The sequence below is a fragment of the Cebus imitator genome, unplaced genomic scaffold (assembly GCF_001604975.1).
Source record: "Cebus imitator isolate Cc_AM_T3 unplaced genomic scaffold, Cebus_imitator-1.0 Scaffold60, whole genome shotgun sequence".
Lineage (NCBI taxonomy): Eukaryota > Metazoa > Chordata > Mammalia > Primates > Cebidae > Cebus > Cebus imitator.
The window spans coordinates 9,556,044-9,574,214 of NW_016107375.1; the positions used below are offsets into that span (position 1 = coordinate 9,556,044).

Genomic DNA, 18,171 nt, shown 5'->3' on the forward strand with positions numbered 1-18,171 from the left:
GTTGACTAGGATGGTCTCGCTCTCTTGACCTCGTGATCCACCCGCCTCGGCCTTCCAAAGTGCTGGGATTACAGGCGTGAGCCGCCGCGCCCGGCCAATATGTATCCTTTTAAAGACCGGAAAACTAAGTATGCCTTAAACGCCACTAGTCTCGTAATATACACACGTCATTCCAGCTTCTTAAAACATCTTCCCCTTACTCTCCACATATTCAAGGTTTCCACATCTTCTAATCAGTCAAGTATCACCATCACTACAAAATCTTCTCTGAAAACACAGACTAAAGCATTTCTTCCTATCAGCTACTAATGACCTTGTGATGTCAATATATTATAATCTTAGCAGTTATTTAAGCTGTCAGTCACTGAGGGCAAGGAAAATGATCACAACGCTTGAATGTACACATCCAGTGCTGATTATTTTGCCCATAAAACAAAGTATTAGTTTTAACCATACTGTCATTGCCTAAAACAACATATAAATTTATATTAGTTATTTTGTATTGCATGTGTAAATTGTCTGTTTATGTCATATTCCTAATTTTTATTAGCTTTATGGTCCTTTGTCCTTCATTTTTAAGAGTTCTTTATATATCAGCCCTAATATATCTTTAAATTATGTAATTATTTTCTCCCAGTTTGTTAACTGTCTTTTGGCTTTGTTGGTATCTTTAGTCATGTAATTTTCATTTTTTTTTTCATTTTTTTTTCTTTCCACAGGACTCTGCTTTATCTTCAAAGTCATGTAATTTTCATACTTAGTGTATGCTTTGAATATCAGAATGTAAAATGTAATTTGATTCTGTACTGAAGATTAAGTGCCAATTTTAGATACATTAACTGGATTCTACTATACTATGCATAGGAACTATAAAGGTCTTTAGAGTATTCCTACCAGATCCTCAAGTGGCCTTTTTTCAACTTTTTATTCTGTACTTTCCCCCACATCTCTTCCTTTGATATTAGGCCATCAGCCATTACATGTCCTGCTTTAATGACCTGTACTTATCTCAATCATCATGTTTTCATTATCCAATGTGCCACTTTTAATCTGCTTTGGTCTAATGAGGAAAGTAATCTAATTAGAAATGTGTAAGATTAGAATAAAAAGAGTTGGAATGGTGTAAATAAGCTGTAACTGTGAAAATCACGATATCTGTTGTACTGCTAAAAGGACTTTGTGCCTAGACGTTTGTAATTCTAAAGTCATCTAACTAAACCTCTTTTGCATTGTATGAATTCTTATCCTCATATCCCTGAGAGAAAGCTATCATCTCGAAAATTCGGAAATAAGAATTTATTATTGCTACCATCATCCAAGATACCATGTTCCAAACTGAATAGCTCTAGGGATGCAGCAATCTTCCCTGTTTTCCAACAAAATTGGTCTCCTTAAATTTTTCATGCATTCATCCTAGTTAACAGGCAAAATTTCCTTCTGTATGATGACAATCTTTCAAATACCAGTTCTGCCAAGTCTTCACTTCAAGATTACATCCCCCCAACCTGAAAAAAAAAAAAAAAAAAAAAAAAGACTACACTCCCTAGCTCTTCCAGCAATTCAAATAAAGTAGATGCTCAATCCTACGCTACCCTTAACCTTAGTTTTAGGATGTCAATATTCCTCATAAAATTTCATCAGAAACAGATTCTAGATAGCTGCAGTGAATTTATGAATCACTTTTAGTTAACAGAGGCAGTTATATATTACTTTGTTTAAAGAAAGTACATGATGTGGCTGACTCACAATTACGCTGAAGAAAAATACTTTCATAAAACAGACTTTCCACAATAACTTACCATAGACATCTGGGGGTCAGGAACTTTCACTAATTCAAAACTTGTTAAAATTGGAGATGATTCATCACCGTCCTAGATTACAGAGCAATAATTTAAAAAAAGAAAAGAAATTTAATACAATAGGAAACAGTATATGATATACACACCAATGTATTTTAATTCTAATTGATGAACATCATTCTTCCCTTTAAAGAAATCCTTATTGTCTTCCAACTATATTATAAAATGCATATCCACTTTGTGCCTACCTCTCTTTAGTTGATGATGAAATTATTTTGAGAAAAACGCTAACAAAATTTTTACTACAGTTTTAGAGATATGAGGTCTGGAAATTAGATGGTTTGGGTTTTTTTTTTTTTTTTTTTTTTTTTTTTTTTTTTTTTTTTTTTTTTTTTTTTTTTTTTTTTTTTTTTTTTAATTTTGTTTATATGATCACATTGGGTTTTTAAAAACATGCTAATTTTCAAACTCAGGACAAGAAACCACAGACTATACATAAAATATGGCACAACGGATGTGTTGCACTACTTGCAAAAACTAAGTGGATGTTGGTAATTTTTCAAGGTAACACGACTGAGATCTATTCAAAGGAACAGAATTTTAAGTGTAGAGTTAATGTTACTGAAATGTATACACAGATAGATAGGGAATCAACAACGTTGTTGCTCAAAGGAACACCTACACAACATAATCTAAACTTGAATAATAAAATCAATTAATCAGTTTTTCAGAAATAAAGTCATCTTATTTTGTTGGTATTCTCATTTTTGAAGAATGTTGGCTTTTATTTTTATCCAATGCAAGCAAGAAAGGTAATTCAACATAAAAATGTCACTGCCAAACATACTGGTAAAAGGCTAAACTAAGATCAAAATTAACTTTCTCATGATTGTATATCTAGCATCAAGCTTTTCTGTCAATTTCCAAATGCTAGTGTGTTTTTAATTTTAAATATGGGCAACTAACTCAGGAGAGACTGAAAGCGGGGAGGCACTGTGACTTTACTTCAGTTCAGTAATTGAGTCTTACAGAAAACCACAAATTCCCACAGCCGTTGTTTAACAGGCTTGTTCTCAGTCACAACAGCAGAAAACACATTTATCAGCCAAACTGTGACAAGCAATCTTCACTAAGGCTATCTGTCACAAAAGACAGGTGACAAGAAAGTCTATTTCCATTAGATTCAATACACTGGCCCAGCAATCTTTACACTAAGTGGAAATATGACAGAGTGGGTAGACAGGCATTAATTTACGAACAATTTTCAGGAAGCAGTAGAAAGGGGTCAAGAATCTTTTCAAAAATACTTGAATTTCTTCTAATTTCTATTCTGTTATTATTTCATCTGCTATCAAAGCTGTCTTTCAAAAGATCCTTCACATCTCCAATGTTTGAAAGTCCCATCTCCATTAGCATGTTTTTGCAATATAAACTCTAAATGGGCAGATAATACTGCTTTTAATGAAATGACATGTAGTATAAAATGTAAAATATGCTTTTATTAAACTGCACTGGTGACAGAACAGTTTCACTCACACTTCCCTTTTTTGATGTATTTTTTTCTAATAAATTAATAAACAATGTTAAAGAATCTATCCAAGGAGTACCATTTATAAAATAAAAGACAGAAACAAGTTAGCATTTCCTATTCTTTCACTATCTTGAAAGGGATTTAAGCTAAAGACAAAAATATGAACAGCAACTTGAAAAAGGATCATAAACTGTAAAAACTCAAACCATTATGAAACCTTTCAAATAGTAATTTATAAAAGTATATATATTTTTAAAATCACTTGCTATAGCTTTAATAAACAACAATAAAGTGTAAATGTAATTTAAAAGGACTGCTTCTAATGAACAAAGACACTGCATATAAGCTTGGTCATATGCTAGAAGAAATAATAATCTACTACCATGTTATGTACCAAAAGTCTGTCATCATTTACGCTGGTTTAAACATTTGTCGACTATTAACACAATAATAGAAGACGTTTGATTTACGTGGTTTCAAACTATGCATACAATTTTTGAATTTTTTATACTCATTTTAAATAAACATGGAGTTTCACCATGTTGCCCAGTTGGGTCTCAAACTCCTGGGCTAATCTAATCTTCCTACATGGCCAACCAAAGGGCTGGGATTACAGGCACGAGCCACGACACCTGGCCTGCATACAATTATTTCTGCAGCACTTAAAGGAAGATACTTTCAGGTAGGTTCATACTAAACACAGAGCTACTTTCTTTAGCATACTGGGCAGAATACAGCAAACCTATAACTGAATATTTGTTATTACTCAGCCTGATGGTAACACTGTGGTCTTAACTTTGCATATATTGTACAAATAAATAGACATTTCTGAAGTATTTCATAAGTATACTTAAGTGAGGGCCACATACAGACATTACATATGCACTCAAATAACAAACAGACTCTTAATTTTCAATAAACAGCCTACCACTTAAAAATATAATTTCCTCGTTTCATTCTTTAAACAAATAATAATAGTAAATAAAGCCAATACTTAGTGTTCTACTTGCCAATTTGCAGAACAATTAATCACAAAGTTTTTAATCACTTGCATACTTACCAAATTCTGTGACCCAGAACTGCATTACATGAGTGATCGGCTTTTGTAATCTTGTCGTAGCTATATGATTTGATTTGTGTATACATAAACAGCTGCTGCTGACAGCTGTCTGCTGCTACCCTGCAACCAAATAATTCATCCCAGCAGGAACAACAGTAATATCTTTTTAATGTTTCCCCTCCCCTCTACTTTAGAGACCAAAAACAGTTCCAAGGCAAATACCTTTTCATAATAAACAATACCATATTCCTTATCATCACACTTGACACATCGAAACTCAACCATCAGGTACATGAAATTAGAACTTCGTTTTTCACTCTGAAAAAGAAAAAAATGATTTTCATGAAAAACGATTATTTTCAACCATCTCTTAAGGGATCAGTATGTATCATTTTTCCCAATTCAGTAATAGACGTATCTATCAAATCCAAGTCAAAATATAACAAATTTTTATTATACACATGTAGTGTTTACTCAGCACTATCATTTTATTATAGACAACGCTACTGTTTATTCAGTAGTGTCTACTATGCACTTATAGTTGCTTTCTCAAATTTAACACTTTTGGTTTATTCAGTAGTTTGGATTTTATAATCTTGAAGGTATTCTGCACAAATGCATGAGAACTATTTTATTTCGAAAATAAAAAGAATGGTTTGTCCTTCTAACAATTTTAAGCAAAGTTCACCCTTAACCAATATGACTAAACAAACTATAGAAATCAATATGTCTAACAAAAATCAAAAAAAAAAAAAAGTGTGCAACCTAATTAACAGAGGCCATTTGAGTTCACAACGTATAGCCTTTACAAGTTTTTCATAATTTATAAATGTTCTTAAAATGATTTGTCATTTGTAATTTTTTATCCACACTTTAAATATACTGCAGAATAATTACTTCTTGTCCCAACATTAAAAAAAAAATGTTCTTTAAACAAATAATAATAGTAAATAAAGCCAATAATAATAAATAAAGCCAATTATATATTGTCACCTTAAATAAAAAGGCAAACATGGTCACATGTCACTAACAATAGGTATACATTCTGAGGAATGCATCACTAGGCAATTTAGTCATGTGAACATCATAGAATGTATAAACATAGATCTAGATGGTATAGCCTACTGCACACCTAGGTTATATGGTATGGCCTATTACCCCTAGGGTACAAACTTGTATTGCAAGTTAGTGTACTGAATACTGTGGGCAAGTGTAATACAATAGTAAGTATCTATCTAAACATATCTAAGAGAAAAGGTACAGGAAAAATAAGGTACTATAATCTTATGGAACCACCATTGTACATGTGATCTGTGGTTGATTGAAAAGATATGATAAGGCACATGACTACACCAGGGTGATGATGAAGTGAAATTACAATGAAGTCTAAAGGGGTAATGAGCCTTGACCCAAAACAACTTTATAAATGGCTTTAGATCTAACAGGTAAAATTGCCAGGTATGGTGGCTCACACCTGTAATCCTAACACTTTGGGAGTTGGGAGGACTGCTTGAAGCCAGGAGCTTCAGACTATACTGGGCAACATAGCCAGACCCTGACTCTACAAAAAACTTCAAAAACATTAGCCAGGCCTGTAGTCCTAGCAACTTGGGAAGCTGAGGAAGGAGGACCGCCTGAGTCCAGAAGTTCGAGGCTGCAGTGAGCATGGCAGTGCACTCCAGCCTGGGTGACAGAGCCAGGCCCTGTCTCAAAAATAAATGAATAAATAATAAAGGTCTGAGGAGGTTACTTAAATTCTTCAGCTTTGTGAACATATTATAGTCTATTGTGGTAATGGTACGGGTGTGGTGATGGTAATGGTAATTTCTTTTAAAGAAATTAAAATATGAAAAAGGCTAGGCAAAGTAAACTCTAACACATTTTCTACACCCAGTGATATATAAGTTTAAGAAGAGAAGAATATTAGTATTATAAGTAATAACTTTTTGAAATGTGACTATTACAAAAATCAAAAAAGCAAGCCTTTCTTCCAGTTTAAATATATAAGAATGTATTATGAATAAATTTAGAAAAGATACCAAAAACTACAATTGAATGTAAATGTTGTTAAACATCGCTACCTTCATTAAAAAAAGAATAATACAAAAATCTAATTTTTATAATAGTTGACAGTAAAATTAAAAACTTCTCTCTACCTGCTGAAAATCATTTGGAGAATATAAATTAAATAAGTTGTACCCTATGGTCATTATAAATTAGACAAATCACAAACTGATATTCTTCTCTCCTAATTTGATTTAATGTAATTATTATTTCTGTTCTCTAGGTATGGAATATTGGGCCTAACACCTCATATTTTAGAGGAAATGTACAAAAAAGGAAACTTTACTTGTTACAACTTTTGGCAGGACTCTCGTGGAAGCCATCTTTATTTAAACATACACCCTGGCTCATATACAAGGTCAAGAAAAAAATCCCTTATATCATGTAATTTTATAGAGGGTGCAGTGTCCTATATGTAGTACATAGAGAAACAATAAATTAATTGAAGAGAAAACTTATCGAAATTATTTATGGTAACTGAAGCGAAAAGTTAGCACTGCGTGGTGGAAGATTTATCCAACACTGACTTGAACATGAGCTGATATGACAGAGAACACACCACTGAGGCATTAAGCCTGCATAGGCTTCATTCATATGATATTTAGAACATCTTAGAATATCTACTACCTACTTCATGGTTTGACATTATGCTAAAACACAGGGAAGACAGATATCCCAAATTTTCCAGTTATTAGCATAGAAATTCCCAGCTACAGGGGTTAACCCTGATAATCCTACATTTGTGAGATACCTAACAATAAACAATTCTTATCAAAAAATTGTTAATTTAGAAATTTACAGAAAATAGTTTAAAGTAAAAAAGAAGGATAAAACCCACCTCATTTATCATTTCTATTTCTCTAAATGTCAATCTGTCCAGCCAATCTACTTTCACCATGTGTCCTTGTCGATGAGCTTTGGTGAGCTGCAGAATAAATACAACGACAAAAATTTTAATACAGATCTAGTAGAAAGAAGGACCATGAATATCACAAGGGCAATATCAGCTTCACATATGATAATTTCCTATACACATTAGAAGCCATATGCAACTAAGAAACTTGGCAAGAGGCAAATTTTTTTTTTTTAAAGAAAAATTTTTTTAAAAGGTCCACAATTTGTCCTATTTTGACATGTTAAAGAATAATGAAGTTGTTCCTGAAATTATTTCCATGTCCTATATTTCTTATATTTTAACTATTACAAAGGGATGGAATTATAATAACAATAGTTTCATGAATGGGAAATAAACCACTTTTTCTCTTTTCTTCCCATCTTTCAATGTATCTAAACAACATGAAAAATGACAGTTATAGGTAATAAGGCATTTAAGCTCACACATATGCATGTATGCTTTAATTTTAGGAAACGATGATAAAAGACTTCAACTTTCTAGAGTAGCAGTTGGTATAGTCCTGTGAGGTCTTAGGTACCAATCTACCCTTAGTTTTATAAATGAAATAATAATTCATCGACTCTTCAAATCCATAGAGAATTCCAGGTAAGTTCCAAAGTCCTCAAATTAGAACCATGTTTTGAGGTTTTAATTTTTAGTATCATACTTTTTGTAATGTTAAAAATTAATACCCTTCTCATTCCTTCTAAACAAATTGACAGTATAAAGCAAAACTGGACATCAAAGCTTTACACAGTAGCTTATCTATATCAGTTTCTTCCGCTTCATTTTCCGTATCATGACAGCATTCCTATAAGGACAGCAAATATTGTCACAGATTTTATCTCTCTTCCAGAACTAAAAATCTTCACAATCAATCTTTGTTCTCTTCCTCAACTCTCATCACAACTATGTGGTCACACTGTTTCAGAAATAAAAATGCTAACGTCATACAAAAAGTCTGAAATTCATTGTAATAAAAAAAGTAATCATCAATTTAGCTTTCTTCCAATAATGATTTCCTTTTACCTGAGGTTATTTATATATGAAAATGTATAACAAGTTATTAATAAATGCTTAGAATGATTACAAAAAGCAGAAACTAAATATTTTCTTGGCTCTGGTGGAATAATAGACAAATATGCTAGCAACATGGAAATGGTCACAAGGAAGCCAAAAGAAGATCAGGCAATGTGACCTACAGAAAAGACTTGTGAGGGTAGGAGCCAGAAGACCAGAGTTCCAACCTTCATACTCGATTTCCAAACTATGTCCTTTCTGAACCCACATCAATAAAGTATTAACTTCCATTCTTACTCCCAAAATTCAAATAAAATAATAGATGCAAAATATAACAGGTGGTATTATTTCATGCAGTCATTAGAAGCTTCTATTCTCACTCTACAATATGCTCCAAATTGGTTTTTAAAATAAATGAAAATATAAGAGGTCACTTTACATTCTTTGCTTATATGAACAAAGTAACAGTAAAAATTAGTAACAAGAGTTTATATACTTCCTAGAGGAATGGAGAAAAAAATAACATTTATTTACATGCCAAATTACAGGGACTTTTTATAACCACTCTATTTCATAGACAACTTTGACCTCAGTTTGCAGATGACTATCAACTACTACTATGAGGTGGCCAAGCTAGGATTTAAATCCTGGTCTCTATGACTCTAAAGCCTGTACTCTTAATACCAGTCGTTGCTATCTTGTCTCTACTGATGTACTAAGAGTTTTAAGTGAAACTCATTTCGTCATTTGTTGAATACTAGTTTTGTATTTATTATACAATAGTTGATCCATTCCTAATTTCCTATGAGCAAAGAACTGGCAATGGTAAATTTACATGTGTGAGAATGTGGTGGGGACTTTTTTCCTCCTTTAGCAAAACTATCCAAACAAATTAGAAATGTTCTAAAGCCATTTTCACTAGCTCTCAAATTTGTTTGCTGCTAATATATATTACCTCCCATATAGCATATGAGTAGCTTTCCTATTTGAATACTAAATATGACGTGTCTCAATTGTGTAAGAGCTACTAAAGAATGTATGGACAGCATTGGCAGTACTAAAATTGGCACACTCATTATGGAAACGAGTTTAAATTATCCTAGAGAAATTCACATTTGTGCATCATTATTTGCAATACTGAAAAATTAGACACAAAAGAATGAAAATGTCCATCAATAGTGGGAACTGTTCAGTAAACTAGAGTACACATATGCTATGAAATACTATAATCAAAAAGAATAAGAAAATCTGTATGCCTTCATAGGAACGACTGTTGAGTGCAAAAGCAATTGCAAAATTAAAGGTGCCATTTATGCTATGGCAACTGTTTGCATGTCTGTCTCCTGTACCTGACTTTGAGATTGATAGCAAAAATTCTGTGTATTTCTTTGAGCTAACTTTATAATTTTCACAGAATCAAATAGTTACCACTCAAGATGTCTCCTAGCTGCCTGTCCTATTTACCTATTACTACGTAACAAACCACCTAAAACTTAGTGTCTTAAAACAACATTCATTTTATTGTTTCTCTTTTTTTTTGGCAAAATCATCTTGAGGGAGATTTAAATAATTTTTTCTTTTGGTCTCACTCATCACTAGTCATAATATGCATGCATTTGGTGGTTGGAGCCAGAACATACAAGCTGGCTCTATTCACATGTTTAACACATTGGTGATAAAGGGTGGGCTTAGCTGGGATATTACGGTGGTAGGACCTCTCTTTCCCCATGTACTCTCAGTGCTGCTCCCTCTCTAAGTGGTTTTTCAACATGGTCACTCCAACAGAATAGCTGCACTTCTTACATGATAGCTTAATGTTCCCAACATGTCAAGAAACAAAAGCTGTCACATCGTTTTGCCTGGAACAGACACAGCATCACTTCTGGTGCACTGTATCAGTTTAAACAGGGTCATATAGATATAATGTGGAATACAGGGTAATACAGATATAATGTAGAAGAGTGTGACTATGAGAAGGCATATTTCACTGAGGGCCATCTTAAGAGACTAGCACAGTGCTTACTTATCAGAGAGTCCAAGCACATAATACAACTGACTGTTCCATTGCAAGGGAGCAGGTGGGTAGAGTTTAGAGATGACAGACTCAGCTCTTGGCTGCACTTTAGGTAGCACAAAATACAATTGACTGTTCTATTGCAATGGAGCAGGTGGATAGAGTTTAGAGATGACAAACTCAGCTCTTGGCTGGACTTTAGGCAGCAGAAAAAGTCTGGAACTAGCTATCACAATGGCTAAATAATCCACCTCTGCCTTCCTCTTCAGAATAATCTCCTTCAACTCTCCAACGAACTCACTAAACTCCAGCTAACAGTTTCTTCTGGTTCTTCAAACCATTAAGCCATTTACCTTTACTGCTCAATGCAGGTGAAATAATTAGTAATTATTAATAATCATATTTAAAATTTTATTAATTTTTTAAAACTATAAAGCACTATGTAAGTTGTAAAAGCTATTCTAATTAGCCCATAACCTATGTCACTTCATCTCTTACAGGTGCTGATAACAATGTAGATATACTTGAGTGGTTTTCATCAGTCCAAAGCAACTTCTAGTTATCATCAATCCAGGAACTTCTAGATACTAAAGACCAAAAATGACCTTTAAAACACAGGTGCCATAACAATTTATATTTCATTTTGGGTCTGAAATGTCAGTGACCTAGATCTTTCCAAAGAGAAAATCTGCATTCCATTAAGTGGCAGGGCAAAAGTAGGACAATCTGTTTCAATTGCTTGTGAAGAAATAATCCTCACTAGAATACCCATTCTAGGAACAGGATAGGTCAAGAAATAGGAAAAAAAATAGTCATTCTCTCTTTTTAAAGGAAAACAGGTTTCTTACAGAATTCACAAGAAGTCACAAAGAGTTTGGAAGAAAAGTCCACTTTCACAGAAAAAAAAATGGCATCATTTAGTCCTAACTTCTCCAAGAATTAAGCAGCAAGGAGTTTTACAAGCTATTTAAATAAAAGAATCCACGAGAACCAAATAACAACACACCCGAGAAACTTCTTGGAGTGCTAATCATGTATTGTCAGATTTAATGGAAGAACAAAAATATGTGTTTGAGAAACATGTCTCAGATTAATAAGTGTTTAATAAAAGTATCAAGGACAGAGCCAAAAGTAAGCCAACTTGCTGCACTGTGTAAGAATAAGATAATCAAGGAAAACAAATTTCAAAGCAGACAGTGATCCTTGTAAATAGACTTCCATGATCATGAGAACTCAGAGTTCATTGCTCTGTATTTTTCTCTGCTTTACTAGACAAATAAGCTCCTTGAGTACTAGAGCTGTGAATGGTCAATAGAAGCTAGCATTTATTCATTCAATGTCTATTTATACTTATTGAAAGGCATTCTATGTGAAAGGTTACAGACATAATGGAAAACAAATGCATGTATACTCTGACATTCTGTCCAAGCGCTTTGGGGCCTCAGGGAAAGAAGTAGGAGTGACATTCAAAACGAAGCTAGAGAGAGGAAAAAAAAAACAAAAGATTCCTGCCATTGGTCAATTTTCCCTAATCTTTATACACTCTCAATACAAATATATATAACTTGCTGGCTATTAAATAACCAACTTCCATCATGTCTATCATACCTTAAGACTGATAACTTGGAAATACAGGATATGAGCAAATCAAGTAAGTTGTCTTAAAAACAACTTTAAAAATATCCTCACTTTCATTTCACATCAATAGAAAATTAACCAAGAATTTCAAACATTGTTAGTATCCAACCATAGAGGGCTGCTGAAATCAATTATGACATATCCACACTATACAAAACCCTCCACCCTTTACAAATCATGTGGTAGAAGTATCTTAAATGACCTGGAACAATTTTGAGACATCATTAACTGTAAAAGCAAGATTCAGTTAAACACACACATATAGTATGATTCTAATTTTAAAATAAATGTACACATATTCATCTATAACACACATACATTTATTAATTTACTGAAAGCATATAAACTAGAGTGCTAGTGCTGATCATCTTTGGGTGGTAGGTAGGTTGGGGTGACTTTCATAGTCTTCTTTGTGCTTTAACAATATTCTACCACTGTTGAAGATGTATATTATCTTTGTAGTAAGAAAAAATAAAAGTCATTTAAAAGCTAAAGTGATTTAAGAAACAATTAATTGTGGGAAAATCTCTGTTGGGAAAACCACTAAAGATTAGCATTTATAAAGATAATGCTAAATAAAGCAATTTTACTTCATAACAAAAGCTCAAAGAATAAAGCCCTATCTCATTAATTTAACTTAACCATCTGAAATAAAAACCAAGTATAAACATGATTGCTCTCTCATTTTCTTCCAAGGGTCTTTCAACTAGATCCAACTACAAAACCATGTAAATTAGAAGACGTCACCATTTTTCAATAGGTGTTGAATAATGTCTGGCACTACTACAGACAAGACTGTTTTTCCAGTAACACTTTAGATGATTATATGGGGTTGCATTTTGTCAACTATCTCACATCTCGTTCCTCTAAACTCCCTCAAGTTAAAGGCCATAGCTCAACTCTTTTAATTCTAACTCCTCCCTGAGCCTAAAATAGAACTGAGCTAAACTAATAAATACTTGAACAGAATATCATTATTTGTCTGCTAATATAATGGCATGGTGCACTAGATTTCTATTACTAAAAAGTATTCTTCAAAAAAAAAAGACAAGCATTTCAAAACAAATATAAGCTATGCAGTAATTTATAATTTCAGACAAACTGCATTTGTATATAATTTATTTGAACTACTGAGTTTAGAAAAAGAATCGTATACGTATGCATGTAAAAGAGTTTGCATATGCCTATGTATTTGATTCTTGGCAAGAACAGAAGTTTCGTCTCTCTTCCTGATTAATGAAGTCTTGGTCACAAATCTTCAATTTTACTTTCAGACTGTACATGTAAATCTTATCATTCAGGAAGAGCAGTGTTTGCTTCATAAAAGTTTCATTTAGTTAAACTACTTAAAGATAAATCTAGTTTTAAAAATGTGTTACTATTTTTCTGGCAAAAAGTGTAACTGTAAAGACAGAAAATAGATTTACAGAACATAAATCAATACTATTTTAGCACTCAATTTTATACTGGCAAAAACTAATTTAGTCTACTTGCTATCTTTGGTTTCTAGACAAATCTAAAAGTTTTGACAGTCTTAGCTGTAAGCAAACCAAAGTGATTAATAAAAAAGATGCTACCCATGTAGCATTTGGAACAAATTTACAATATATTACCAAACACTTGTTATAACATAATTCAATGGTAACACAGAATCAAAGCAATAAGCTATGCTTATAAAAGCTATATTAGATATTTACACAAAAACCTATAGCTAAGAGGAATATTTGGTGATGTCAATGATAACATTTAAGTAAGTTTGAAAGCCTTGAATAATTTCAGCATTTATCATAATTCTGTTGTTTATTATTGTCATTTATAAAACATTTAGGGAAGGAAATAAAACAATGTTAAGACTCTTCTGCCCAACCCTAATGGTAAAGCCTGGATCCTGTACTTTCATTTGTAAAGTAACAGATGTATTCTTCAAACTTTTGGACACTATTTTTCTTCCTCTAAAACATATACATTTAAAAGATGGAAGTTTTGTTTTGCTCCTAGTGATTAAAGTACAATATTTCAGACACAATAAATAAAGGTGCTATTACTGTTTTTTGAGAAAATGAAATTATTTTTACTATAGTCATTATCACAGATGGTCAAATCTCAATTGTTTTTTGCTTGTTTGTTTTTTTATTTATAGGGACAAGGTCTCACCATGTTGCCCATGCTGGTTTCAAACTCCTGAGCACAAGTGATCCTCCCTACTCAGCCTCCCAAAGTGAATTGTTTTATATTGTGGATAAAAAGTAAATGTAACATAAACACATATCAAGAGAACGCTGTATATATTTTGTATCTTCACTTACCTGCATGGGGTAATGGTTACATCATTATGGATGATAGATTCACCCTCCTAAATTACTATACCTAGTCTAATACTGCTCTGCATGTTGACTAGAAGGCAGAAAACTGAAGATGATCAAGCTACTTTAACTATATCCTAAATCATTAAGTGACTGAGCTATTGAGAAAGGACACTTTCTTTATGTGATATGTCTAACTAAATAAAGACTTCATCAAGTACAGATATTTCTTATAAAGAATACCAACTTCCCAAAAAAGGGGTAACATACATAATCAATTGAAAGCAATTTTTAGAAACTTAAGTGTTACATTCTAAAAATAATAAATTACATAACAATAATAAGGTGAAAAGATCACTAATATGTCCTTCAAAACAATTTATTCTGTTAAACTAATTTGATTCAGAATGTCAGTTTATTCATGAACATTATTTCACATAATTTATTCAAGGCAGAACTATATTCAGAATCCAGAAGTACACTTAATCAACTTGCTATAATTTATAAACAAAATAGTCTCTGAGGTTAATTTTCCTTTTCAGAATAGCAAAAAACATTAATAATAATGGCATTATTATGATTCCTATAATTAGCAGAGATAACGGAGACCTGACCACATTTTAACAATAAAAAATATCCAGAGGGCGCGGTGGCTCACGCCTATAATCCCTGTACTTTAGGAGGCTGAGGGGGGTGGATCACGTGAAGTCGGGAGTTCGAGACCAGCCTGACCAACATGGAGAGACCCTGCCTCTATTAAAAAAAAAAAAAATACAGAAATACAGAAATAGCTATTCAATAAGCCACCATTAGTGAGAGCTGTAACTCAGGAAACTTGACTGCCAGTCTTCATCCCCAATTATAATGTATCTCATTCCTATTTAAATCTTTCATCAGTTTTGACAGTTCTACTAATCTTAAAAGCATAAAATACAATGTAATGCTTTCATTTTTTAAAACACCTCCTCCCTGGATACTTTCATGTTTCCCATTTCTCCAGAATCTAACTACAAAATACCATTACATGAGTACAGATTTAGAAATTCATATAAATCATCAATGTGATAACCCATTATAGGATTTGTAACAAGAACTGATGTCCAGTTTATAATAAAAATCACTTCCTAAATCATATATCTAAAACCCAAAACATTAGCTGATCTTAAGTCTTTCAGAGATAACATGCAAGTATTATCTCTAGTAGGAAAAATGCAGCTTTAAAAAGCCCATTTCAGATTGAGAGTTTAGGGATTTTATTGCGAGTTCGTCACAAGGGCAATTCCTGCCTTGCAACTACCAAAATTTTAGACTTCCAGAAAGAAAGCAGGTGCTCACCATGAATTACATTGTAGAAATAGTCTAGACACGGTGAAATATCTGCATTAGTTAGGAATTGTTTCAGAAGCTCTGTTCTCCGACATCAGCAAAGGGCCAACCTTGCAAGCCTAAGGCCCTTCTAAAGACAGCTGCCTTAGATCTGCTATGTAAACCTTTTTTTTTATAAAGGAATGAAGTCTCTTATGTCACTCAGCCTGGTCTTGAACTCCTGGGCTCAAACAATCCTCCTGCCTCAGCCTCCCATGTAGCTGAGTAGCTCAAACTATAGGTGCATACCACTATGCCTAGCTATTAACGCTCTACATGTAAAATGAAAAGGGAAACAAGGTAAGATCAAAAGAATCCAATTTTTTCTTTTTGGGGGGTAGGCTTCAATATTCATTCATCATGTAAACTTTTAAAAAACTAACAGAAGACTTTTTTTTTTTTTTTATATGAGGTCTTCCTCCCTAGCCCAGGATCACTACAGTTTCACACTCCTGGGTTCCAGCAGTCCTCCCACCTCAGCCTCCAGAGTACCTAGGACTACAGGGATGTGCTACCTTTCCCAGCTAATTTTTTTTTCTTTGTAGAGATGAGGTCATGCCATGTTGCACAAGTTGGTCTCGAACTCCTGGGCTCAAGCAATCCTCCAGCCTCGGCCTCTGAAAGTGCTGGGATTATGGGCATGAGCCTCTGCATCTGGCCACTGAAGACTTTTTTTAACCTGATAAAATAAATATACCAAGAATAGCCAACATCTTACCAAAGAGTTAAATGTAAGAAGCCCTCTCATTAAACTCGGAAACAAATCAAGGATGACTCTGCTACTATTTCTATTAAACACTGTTCCAGAATCAACAGTTTCTGGAACACTATACCCATTAAAAATACTATACCCATTAAAAACAGCAAAAAGTTGAGGTTGAAAGAATAAACAAACTGATTTACTCATACATTGGAATATAGCAGTTTAAATGGCAGCAAATGTGCCACACAGATTAAAAAGGATAAATATAAAAAAAATTGTTTCTTCTTTCAAATAATAAATTGCAAAGAAAAAGAATGAGAAAATTTCTTATGTGATTCTTAAATCTTTTTTTTAAATGTGAAACAAGGCAAAATGTTTATATTCAATCCTAATAGTGAATACGTGGACATCTATTACATGTTTCTATGTATTTTTCTATTTGAATTTTCTATGATACTTAAATATATAATGATAAAACCCTGACAGTTAACTTTCCAGGACTAGGAAAACTGAGTAAATCGATGAGTGCCTTTTTGCTACCCCTTCTCACCAATCATGTGTTTCAGTTGCTACTTAGCTAATTTGGTTAACTCCCTTAGTCTGAAGAGCACTTTAACGAAGATTAATTTCAACTAAATCAATTCGGTGTCTAACACAGACTTACTTCTTCAATGTGCTTTTAAGGCATCAAAAAAAAAATACATATATATTATATATATTATATATATATATAATATATATAATATATATATATAATAACATATATATTATATATATATAATATATGTGTGTGTATATATATATATATATACACATTTTAAAATATTATCTTCAGGGATTTTTCCTTTCAAATGTCAACCGAAGGCCTTAAGTCCATGTCAAATTGCCCCGTTGAGAATCAATGGTCTTTTTGGGTTATCTTCCTTTTTAGGGTCTCAAATTAATGGAATGTCTTCTCTTTCTCAAGCTTTGTGAGAACTGGTATGTCCCTAACTTGGTCCATTTTCATAACCCTTGATTATAATTGCAATCCAGAAGTATATAACATCTTTAGTTTTGTCCAAAGTTCCTGTTGCTCCCTTTTCATTAATCACTTCTTTTATAGTGGTTTAAATTAGCCTAGAGGTCCAGCACAGTGGCTGACACCTGTAATCCCAGCACTTTGGGACATTGCTTGAACCTAGGAGTTTGAGACCAGCCTGGGCAACATAGTGAGACACCATCTCTATTTAAAAACAACAACTATTCAAACATAGTGGTGCATACCTGTAGTTCCAGCTCCCATGTGGAAGGATCACTTGAGTCTGGGAGAATGAGGCTGCAGTGAGCTGTGAGTATGCCACTGCACTACAGCCTGGGCAAAAGGGCAAGACCCTTTCTCAAAAACAAATGGCCTAGAGAAGCAGTGTCCTTTTTTCCTCATCCTTCTGAAAAATAATCCTGTGATCAAGTCAATAATCTGACAAAAGCCTGAGCTGAATGGATGAGACTTTGTTACCATCATTACTAACTTTCTAGCTTCATCATATTTTGTGATCACATACAAGAAAATAGCCATTTCCAGGCCAGAACGGTGGCTCATGCCTGTAATCCCAACACTTTGGGAGGCCAAGGTGGGCAGACCACTTGAGGTCAGGAGTTCGAGACCAGCCTGGCCAACATGGTGAAACCCTGTCTCTACTAAAAGGACAAAAATTAGCCAGGTGCGGTGGCACACACCTGTAATCCCAGCTACTTGGGAGACTGAGGCAGAGAATCACTTGGACCCAGGACGTGGAT

General features: G+C 33.4%; 1 protein-coding gene across 1 annotated transcript in view; it reads right to left on the reverse strand.

Moving 5' to 3' along the window:
• The window catches only part of PIK3C3 (phosphatidylinositol 3-kinase catalytic subunit type 3), a 126,747-nt gene that overhangs the window by 83,111 nt on the left and 25,465 nt on the right, over positions 1–18,171 (reverse strand). The window contains exons 5-7 of the mRNA XM_017529729.2: positions 7,293–7,379; positions 4,613–4,708; positions 1,800–1,871 (exon numbers count right to left, since the gene is read on the reverse strand). Coding sequence (XP_017385218.1) covers positions 1,800–1,871; positions 4,613–4,708; positions 7,293–7,379 — 255 coding nt within the window. The remainder of the gene's footprint in view (positions 1–1,799; positions 1,872–4,612; positions 4,709–7,292; positions 7,380–18,171) is intronic.